The 9,504-nt window shown below is 43.1% G+C and overlaps 1 protein-coding gene across 1 annotated transcript; it reads left to right on the top strand.

Annotated features, from left to right (window-relative positions):
- The first annotated feature begins 473 nt into the window (after positions 1-473).
- Positions 474-9,418, top strand: dcst1 (DC-STAMP domain containing 1). Its single transcript, XM_055903075.1, has 15 exons — positions 474-544; positions 645-773; positions 901-1,040; positions 1,420-1,591; positions 1,710-1,853; positions 1,952-2,073; positions 2,316-2,470; positions 2,838-2,957; positions 3,403-3,412; positions 3,993-4,088; positions 4,295-4,421; positions 4,505-4,621; positions 5,009-5,151; positions 8,483-8,593; positions 9,111-9,418. Exons 1-15 carry the CDS (start codon positions 502-504, stop codon positions 9,348-9,350), a joined length of 1,869 nt encoding a protein of 622 aa, XP_055759050.1. The 5' UTR covers positions 474-501; the 3' UTR covers positions 9,351-9,418.
- Positions 9,419-9,504: the final 86 nt, after the last annotated feature.

Genomic DNA, 9,504 nt, shown 5'->3' with positions numbered 1-9,504 from the left:
AAGATGGAGTTCTTCCCTCTTCTGGAATTATTCCCTCTTTCAGGATGTTCTAAACGAGTGGATGCAAAATTATAAAACGAGCTAATTATTTAATGGCAGTGATGATGGTTAAATTGAGTGAACTCCGAAGACTCAAAAAAGCACCACATTCCAGTTAGTAGATTCCAGATAATGAGTTGGTGTTTGTGCCACTGATGATCAATTTGATAGACATAGACAACTTCAATGTACCATACTTACCGTGTTTGTGTGTGTTTTGTCACAGCCTTGGAGAGGATCAGTAGGTGGGTTCTGCCAGATTTTGCCCACCGGTTCCTCTTTAGTCAGTCACAGGACTTCCCAGTTGCTCGTTTCTTCCTAGGAGCATTATTTGGTGCTCTCAGTGGTGCAGGTAGGGTCGACTGATTCCACAATGCTACAAAGTTTCGGTTTATAATTTGGCCAACTCATTGTGAATTCTCCCCTCCAGGTTTATTTCTGGGTCTCTTCCACAATGTCTCAATGACCAGTGTAAACAGGCTCTTAGCAGGATATGCTTTTGTAGGTGAGTAGATTATGGTACTGCAATTGAACACTGTTTGGAGTCAATCAGTAAAGTGAACAAATTGGAAACATATTAGTCTTGCTCTGTGTGTGTTTTTCAGCTGTATGTATTCTGGGTGGGGCGTTTTCCTCCTACTTTCGCTGCTCGGTCCTCCTGATCTTTCCCAGCATGCTCGGCTCTCGTGGCAGGGCGTACCTCATGCTGTTTGTCCTCTACGGCCTGTATAGAGGTAAACTGAAAATAGCTCTGGAAAAAATGTATTGCCTTGATACTTGCCAAATAGATTGCTAGCAGTATGGCTTCGCGGTGGTGTAAACCGGCAATCCTCTGATCATCCTGTTCTCTCATCCTGTCAGGCCCAATCGCTAACATCCACCGTAATGTCCAGGATGTGGCCTTCTCTATGGGGTGCAACATCGAGCTCCAGATCAAACACAGCAAGGTCATGTGGAGGGTGGGGATGGAGCCCTTCATGCAGGTGGTGCAGGGTATTGTGGTAAGTTACACATTATCATGGTCAGTGGACCACTATTGGCAGAATAGCATTAGTGGAAACCAAAACTGTTCTCAGAGCCGGCCTGGTTCTAGCTAGATATATTTGCGACGAGAATTTTGGCTAACCCTTTTCCTAAACCTAATTATCCTAACCTGCCACGTTAATTATCCTAACCTGCCACGTTAATTATCCTAACCTGCTACGAAAAGTCACTTCTGCTAGTCAAAACCGGTAGACCTGCCCTAAGAGCAGTCTGAGTATCCACTAATGCGACACAGTTCACTATTGTATTAGTTCAGTAGGTTTGTTTCACATTATCAACTGATGTTTCTTGGATATGCCCTCAACGTTTCCTTCATTCCTTTGTTTACTGGGTCAGGAGGATAATGGGGAGTTCCAGGACGAGGCTAAGAGTGTGAGCAGGAAGTTTCAGAGCATCAGGGATGAGGTCATGGGGCAGTATGGCTATGACTCCATGGAACAGGGCCCTGTTGCTGCTGGCAACAGCACCCAGGATTTGTATGCAGCAAAGACGATGATGCGATGTGACAGTGAGTGTTGGTTTGCATTTAAAAAACTATTCAGCAGATTGAAGTTGGTTGTTATTGGTCGATAATTAGTTGTGAATGTATTAACATTACTCACCTATTTTTCTGCATTGTGGGACAGATGTGGTGGAGCAGGGGATAGAGCGCTGTCGGGAGTGGTTTGAGGTCAAGTGGCAGGACTGCATGGATGCCATCAAAGCCCCAGTCATCAACCACATCCTGTGTGTGTCTATGAGATTCCACTTCCTCTGTGACATCATGAGAGGTAGGGGTTCAACTTCATTGGTAGCCCAGGTGTTTAGTCAAGTGGGATGATATACTTTTTGATTACAATGATGTTTGCTTGGTTGCTTTTCCTGTCAGTCATGAAGCCCTGGTGCAGGGAGGATATCCCAGTGGAAGGGAACTTTGGGCAAACATTCGACAAGCTCAACTTCTCCATTGACGCACTGTCCAGAGAATTCAGCACTAACGTGGTGCTGCAGGTACAGCCCAACTCCTCTGTCTGCTCTCACTGAAACCAAGACAGTTAAGTAATGAAAGAAATACAAGACTGTAGTTTACACATAATTAGGTCATTTGCAGGTTTTCTCTACTCGAAATACATGTATTATACCTTACTCTGTTGAAGGTGCACTTTTTACAATACTTTAATTGGATGTTATTTACAGTTCCTGAGCTTCCACCTTTCCCTCTTGTGTGTGTGTGTGTGCGAGAGAGTGTGTAGGAGGAGGAGCAGCAGTCTGTGTTTGGTGTGTCAGCCCTACAGGATTTCACAGAGGGTCTGAGTAAAGCCTTCGAGGAGACCAAGGTCATTCTGGACCAGTTTCTGGGCCTCATCCAGCTCCTCCTCTCCTGCACCTTCATCACCATCTTCACCTCGTGAGCCTACTCAACCACACAGCAACTCAGTTAGATATGATGGAATGACATGTGTATTTATGCTATCTAATGTAGGGGTGTGTTAGATGTTCTGCTTTTTGAGAAGCTGGCTATTTTAGTTTTCCAAAGTGGCAGTGTCCTTTTATTTTGTCAGTGATTGGCCATAGTCCATAAATCCAGTTTCCCAGGTCTGAATCAGTCAAGGTTGAAAGCCAACCTACTGCAGGCCTCGAGGACTAAAGGCATGCACCCCTGCATTGGACTCACTGCAGTACCATGATGTCGTTTATTTCTATAAAGTGTTTATACAGTTTCTAATGTAATCAGTGCATGTGTGCCTCTCTTCGCTCTCTGCCTTCCTGTGAAGGGCGTTTGGATATGCGAGGCAGTATACACAAGACATTCGCTTTGACAACATCTACATCACCACCTACTTCAGACAGATTGATGCCAGGAGAAAGAGAGCAGTAAGCAAACAAAAGATAACGTATATTTTTGGTCAGTGAAGCTAAAATGTTTAATTTGGCTCTATTCTCCAGCATTTTGGATTTGAGATCAAATGTCACCTTTTATTTGAGGATATTTTAATACATATCTGTTTTACTGTTTAGAAATGAATGCACTTTATGCATCTAGTCCCCCCATTTAAAGGTGTCACAGGTCCCATATTCCTAGCATGCAAAGACTACATAAAGCTTCTGACTCTCTACAAACTTGTTGGATGCATTTGCAGTTTGTTTTGTTATGTCCAATAGAAAGTAATGGTAAATAATGTATCATTTTTGGAGTCACTTTTACGTATAGTTTCTGAACAATTTTACATTAATGTGGATGCTACCATGATTATGGGTAATCATGAATGAATTGTGCGTAAGTTGCACAAAGATCATGCTCCCCAAAACATGCTAACCTCTTACCATTACTGATAACAGGGAGGCGAGCGTTTGTGTGGGGTGGGTGATATTTGTGTGTCTAACTTTCTCACTCATCATTATTCACGATTCCTTCATGATTATCCATAATCATGGTGGCATAATGTAGAAGTGTTCAGGAACATTCTTATTTACAATAAAAGTGACTCCAAAATGACAGAATACATTATTTACCATTCATTTCTATTGGGCACTACATAATCTGAATCAACCAAAACAAACCAAATGCATCCAACAAGTTTGCAGTCACACGCTTGATGTATTCTTTGCATGGAATATGGGACCAAATAGTACATTTTTGACAAAATTGAATACACTATAAGTGAATTTTTCCAAATACTTATATCTTCAAATGGGGAGACTAAATACTGTACATAAAATGCTTTCATTTCTAAACAGCAAATGAGTGTATGAAAATACCCTCAAATCAATGGTGACATTCTGTACTGTCGCCTCATGTAAAACACTTGATCTCAAATCCAAAATGCTGGAGTATAGAGCCAAATTAATTGTTTTAGCTTCACTGTCCAAATACATACGTATGGGAGTGTATAACGTTTGGAAGCTGATATGTACATTTGACATTTCAGGACAAACGTTATCTGTTACCTTTGAAGAAAGCTGAGCGAGGCCTTTTCATCAACCCTTGCAGCCTGTCCATACATCCCAGTGAGCTTAAATTAGTGGTGCGTTGCTTATCTCTCCTGGGTGTATTTCAATCCAATCATTTTCTCCAATGACTTGTTCATTACTATCTTTCCACTCCTTGCTGACTTTAGGGTTGTATAGACTGAAGAACAATCTTGTGATTGATCAAAATACTTGTCCAAGTCTTTTTACAATCACAAAAGGGAGTCAAGTCTAATCCCAGATCTGTGTCATTGGGCCACAGATGGCGGGCCTGCTGCAGGTAGTCTCTCTGGCTGTGTTTGTCTGTGTGCTACTGGCTGTCGACATGGTCCTCCACCACATCTTTGACATCATCCGCAGACACACTTTCACAGAGTTCTCCCTCACCAGTGAGTCACACACACACACTTTCTCCTGTACCATATCATTGTCACAGTGTGATTGTGGTAACTCATGCCACTGTGTTCCACAGGTAGCCACCACATAGACATCAACGTGGGAGGACAGTCCATGATGGCCAAGCTCCTGAGGAAGACTATCGGGGCCTTCAACACCTCCTCTAACCTGGATATGCAGTCTAGTAACCAGCGTAGGTGGCCTCTCTGCTGTTCTCTCACTGCTCAATGTGCCAAAGACTGATGTGCCAGACGTGTGTGTTGTGGCTAGCTAATGTTGACCAGTTGACCTGTCCCTGTCTGACTGGCTACAACACTAATCTGGTCTAGTGGTGTACAACCTTGTCTTGGCTAGATAGTTTAGACAGTGTTGTCAAGAGGCATAGAACACACATATACTCTAGCATCACATGTTTGTCCATATGCAGGATGACAACTAGGAGTTATCCATGCACAATAAAATGGCCATTCTCATAGTATTTGCTAATAATCAGGATTAAGTGAGACCACAGATTAGTCAAATCGTGGCAACATTCACAAGATCAACAACAATCCCCCTTTCTCTTTTTATTCTCTCTCAGACTGTCTTCCCCAGCCGAGGGCTCTCACTATAGAGGACTACCTGTGGAGTTTCGTGCCCCTCTTGATGATGGCGCTGATGTGCTGCCTGCAGGTGTACAGCAACCGCCTGCGCAGGGTCATCGCTGCCTTCTACTTCCCCAAGGTGAGGCCACACACACCCACTCTCAACCACACCTACCATCCTCTTGGTTGAACGAAACCTCTGCATACTGTAACTCGGATGTATGACACAATGTATAACGTATTCACGGCACGTTAGGCTTGCCTGTATGTAATCTGTAGTATTTGTGTTAATTATAGTTCTCACATTAACACCTTGTCCCAGTCATACATGTTGATCTTAAATCCCCTAAAGGTGATCTCTGCTCTTAAATCATCTGAAGGTAATCTCTGCTCTTAAATCCTCTAAAGGTAATCTCTGCTCTTAAATCTGATAATTGAACATTCTCTTGTTAAGAGCCTACACTACAGTGTATGTGCATCAAGGTGCTGATTGATTGCTCTGATTGATATACCCACTTGGATGGTTTCTCTGAAGTTTCAACTGTCTTTCAATGGGTCGAAAGAAAGGTGTGTGTGTGTATATATACGTACCAATTTCAAAGATTTTACTGAGTTACAGTTCATATAAGGAAATCCGTCAATTGAAATAGATAAATTACACCCTAATCTATGGATTTCACATGACTGGAAAAGGGCGCAGACGTGGGTGGGCCTGGGAGGGCATAGCCGGGCATAGCCAATCAGAATGAGTTTTTCTCCACAAAAGGGCTTTAGTCAGCACCCCCTCAGACAATCCTGCAGGTGAAGAAGCTGGATGTGGATGTCCTGGGCTGGTGTGGTTACATGTGGTCTGAGGTTGTGAGGCCGGTTGGACGTACTGCCAAATCTTTAAAACGACATTGGAGACGGCTTATGGTAGAGAAATAAACATGACATTTTCTGGCAACAGCTCTGTGGGACATTCCTGCAGTCACCATTTCAATGGTACACTCCCTCAAAACCTGAGACATCTGAGGCATTGTGTTATGACAAAACTGCACATTTTTAAAACAGCCTTTTATTGTCCCCAGCACAAGGTGCACCTGTGTAATGATCATGCTGTTTAATCAGCTTCTTGATATGCCACACCTTTCAGGTGGATGGCTTATCTTGGCAAAGGAGAAATGCTCACTAACAGGGACGTAAACAAATTTGTGCTCAATTTAAGAGAATATGCCTTCTTGTGCATATGGAAAATTTCAGGGATCTTTTATTTCAGCTCATGAAAAATGGGATCAACACTTTACATGTTGCATTTATATTTTTGCTCAGTATAGTAATTAAAAAGAAGAGGGGGGGAAAAAATAGATTTATAAGGTCATAATATAATGCATGCAATGTATCAAGACAGGTGACGACACCCACTGTGATGAAAACATCAGTAGTAGATACATTTAAACTCTGGGAGCCTCTACACAACATGCACATAGACATGTTGGCATTGGGTCCAGCCTATGTAACGTTTTAAATAGGCAGACTAACATTTATTATTCCCCCCTTTTTTTTATCCCTAGTGGAATTGGCACAGGAAAGGTTTGAACAAACAGTAGGGTCCTGTCAGTTCACCTACAAATAAACAAAGAATACAATGTCGCACAAAGTAGAAGCGCTCGTTATACTGTTAGTATTTACAGTCGATCTGGATATCATAAAGGGTGGATTTCCCCGGAGTTCTTATAGATGGTTTACAGATATCTCCCCGGAAATTGGAGCAGCTACTGGGTCGCCTGCTGAGTATAAATGGAAATAAAACAAATCATTGTTCAGGAGAAAGCTTGGCCTTCATTTACATAATTCACTATTTGTGTGAAATTCAACATATAAGCTGAGCTACCTCGTTAAGGCCAGTTGTGCACACTGTTTTTTTCCCTCAAATTTCCCTTAATTGTTCCAAATGAAGCAATGGGTTTAATGAAATGAACACAAAGGAAGTCCAGGAACCTCTAGGCTTATAAGATGCACGTTCTCCATAAACATGCACATATGCATATAGGAACGTGACTTAAAGAAGAAACCTCGTCTAATCCAGACGTAATAGATATAACCGTTCATGCAAACTTGTGCAACATTGCTGGTTGAGGTATATTTAAACAAAAAGGCACAAGGTGGTGCGGTATATGGCCAATATACCACGGCTAAGGGCTGTTCTTAGGCAAGACGCATCGCGGAGTGCCTGGACACAACCCTTTGCCATGGTATATTGGCAATATATCACAAACCCCAGAGGTGCCTTATTGCTATTATAAACTGGTTACCAACGTAATTGGAGCAGTAAAAATAAATGTTTTGTCATACCCGTGGTATACGGGTTTGTCAGCCAATCAGCATTCAGGGCTCGAGCCTCCCAGTTTATAATTCAATAGGCTTTAGCACAATGTGTACACAGAGTGAATGTGGCCCTTTTCCCCCAATCCTGTAAGAAATGCACTGGCTCGTGTGTGTCGAGTAAAGCAGTGCTTACCTGAGAGCAGCTTATTGTAATAGCATTAGACACTACGTATTCTGCTCATACCGAAGCCCTACCTACAGTACTGCACAGAGGGGCAAAGGGGCGAAGAAGGAGTATATACTGTATGCAGAGAAACTAAAAATTAGTGGGAGTAAGAGATTAACGGAGGGAAAGTGGGATACAGACATTTTTCATGCTGGCATTTCCACAACAGGGAGAGCGTTTCAAAGGCATTTTGAGCATTTCAAATTCTGGCCCGGGTTGAAAATGCATGTGTGAAATCTGGCCCTTGAGGTCCAATACACTTCTGGTTTTCATTCTTCTCTAATCAGGGACCTGGGACACCAGATGAGGTGAGTGCAATGATAGATCAAGTAGGAACAAAAACCAGAAGTGGTTCGCCATTCCAGGATCATAATTGAATAGCTGCCTGGGTTGACTAAGGGTTGAAAATGCCAGTATGAAAGCACCTATAGAGAAACTACAGCGAGGGGAGAGACTGGCGTAGTAGATAGATTGAGGGATTGCCCTCTGTGTGTTTCACTTAGCACTAAATCAGCTGAATTGTCATTACTGTTATTAGTCCTCCCCTTATGCTCTCTGAAGGGGATTAGTTTCACAAATCAAGCAAAATTAAGCTGCTGCACATTCAGCATGTGGGAGAGAAGTGCAACATGGTGAAAGTGTGCAGCCCACAGACTAATCCAACTGGCCTCGGGTGTTCAGCGCTCCAGAAGCCTCCTCATGCTGGACAGTATTGAGTGTTCATACAGCAGTGGTGAAGTCTAGTACCCATGTTCAGGGGGATTTCAAGTATCTAATTCAACAGAAAAAAAAATATTATCTTTCCATGTCTCGACTTTTCTATATCTTGCCCGTCTGTGGCCCTACTGTTCTACACACTATATTAGCTCATTGTCATTTATCTGACTGCCCCATTTCTCTGTCTCTCCACCCTCTGCTGTGGCTGCCTGTCTGTTAGCGGGAGAAGAGGCGCGCTCTGTTCCTTTATAACCTGCAGATCCAGAGGCGCATCTCATACACCAAAAGGCAACGGACACGACTCATGCAGCTAGGAACAGGAGAGAAAACAGTGCGTACTGTGTGTATTTAACTACTCTCTCATTAAACAGAGTTTAAACATCTTTATTTTCCTAAAGGTCTTTGAACCCTTCTATTTCCTGATTTAGTTGATGGGATGGTTCTTGGATGACCTCTGAGAACTCATGACAGAATGACAGTGCCTTTAATTTTGAAGTCAAATGGGCTCACTCTTTTCCAGGAATGATGTCCAAGACAAATCTAAACAAACACAGATAAACTCTTTGGGATGCAGCCTCCCTCCCACTCTCCTTCCTGGGCCCTTCTCTCTCCATCCTGTCTTACATGCTGTTGTATTATCCTCTGTTCTGTCTTCTTCACTAATGCTTTTCATTCCATGCCCTGTGACCCCCAATAATCTAATTAGGGAAAATATGTTACTTTCATTGAATTGTACTGTTATTTAACACTGGCCCTTCTACCTCCTGTACTCTCCACATCCCACTTTCTCTGTTCCTCCCACTTTTCTGCTGTCTCTCTCCCCTTCACCTCCACTCTCTCCCGCTCAGGTGTTGTTTGGTGTGTTGTCTAGACTGGAGAGGCTGGGCTGCAGGCTGCGGTGGTGCTGTGTGTGTGGGGAGAGGCAGAGGGGTGACCGGGCCATGGAGTGCACAGTCCCAGGCTGCCAGGCGGCCTACTGTCCCCAGTGCTGGAGGGACCTGGGCAGGATCTGTTACGCCTGTGTCCCCACTAGTAACTGGGATCCAGTAGAAAGCTGTTCAGATACAGACATGTACTATGTCCATTAGGGCGACCACCTAAATCACATGCAGACACAGTAAAGATATTTAGCATATTAGCCCATTACAGGTTTTGGTCCTCAATCTTCTTCAATAGCAATAAAAGCAAACTTGCATTTGAAATTGTTTCATTCCTTGAATCCCTGTCCAAAGTTCTATTTCC

Source organism: Salvelinus fontinalis, chromosome 38 (assembly GCF_029448725.1).
Source record: "Salvelinus fontinalis isolate EN_2023a chromosome 38, ASM2944872v1, whole genome shotgun sequence".
Classification (NCBI taxonomy): domain Eukaryota; kingdom Metazoa; phylum Chordata; class Actinopteri; order Salmoniformes; family Salmonidae; genus Salvelinus; species Salvelinus fontinalis.
This window is presented reverse-complemented; position numbering and strand designations above follow the sequence as displayed.

Excerpts from the sequence above, each read along its gene's own strand:
- dcst1 (XM_055903075.1), top strand. The coding sequence starts at position 502 with ATGACCAGTGTAAACAGGCTCTTAGCAGGATATGCTTTTGTAG. Across the intron at positions 1,041-1,419 it reads AGGTGGTGCAGGGTATTGTG|GAGGATAATGGGGAGTTCCA; the intron begins GTAAGTTACACA and ends TTACTGGGTCAG. Across the intron at positions 4,089-4,294 it reads CCAGTGAGCTTAAATTAGTG|ATGGCGGGCCTGCTGCAGGT; the intron begins GTGCGTTGCTTA and ends ATTGGGCCACAG.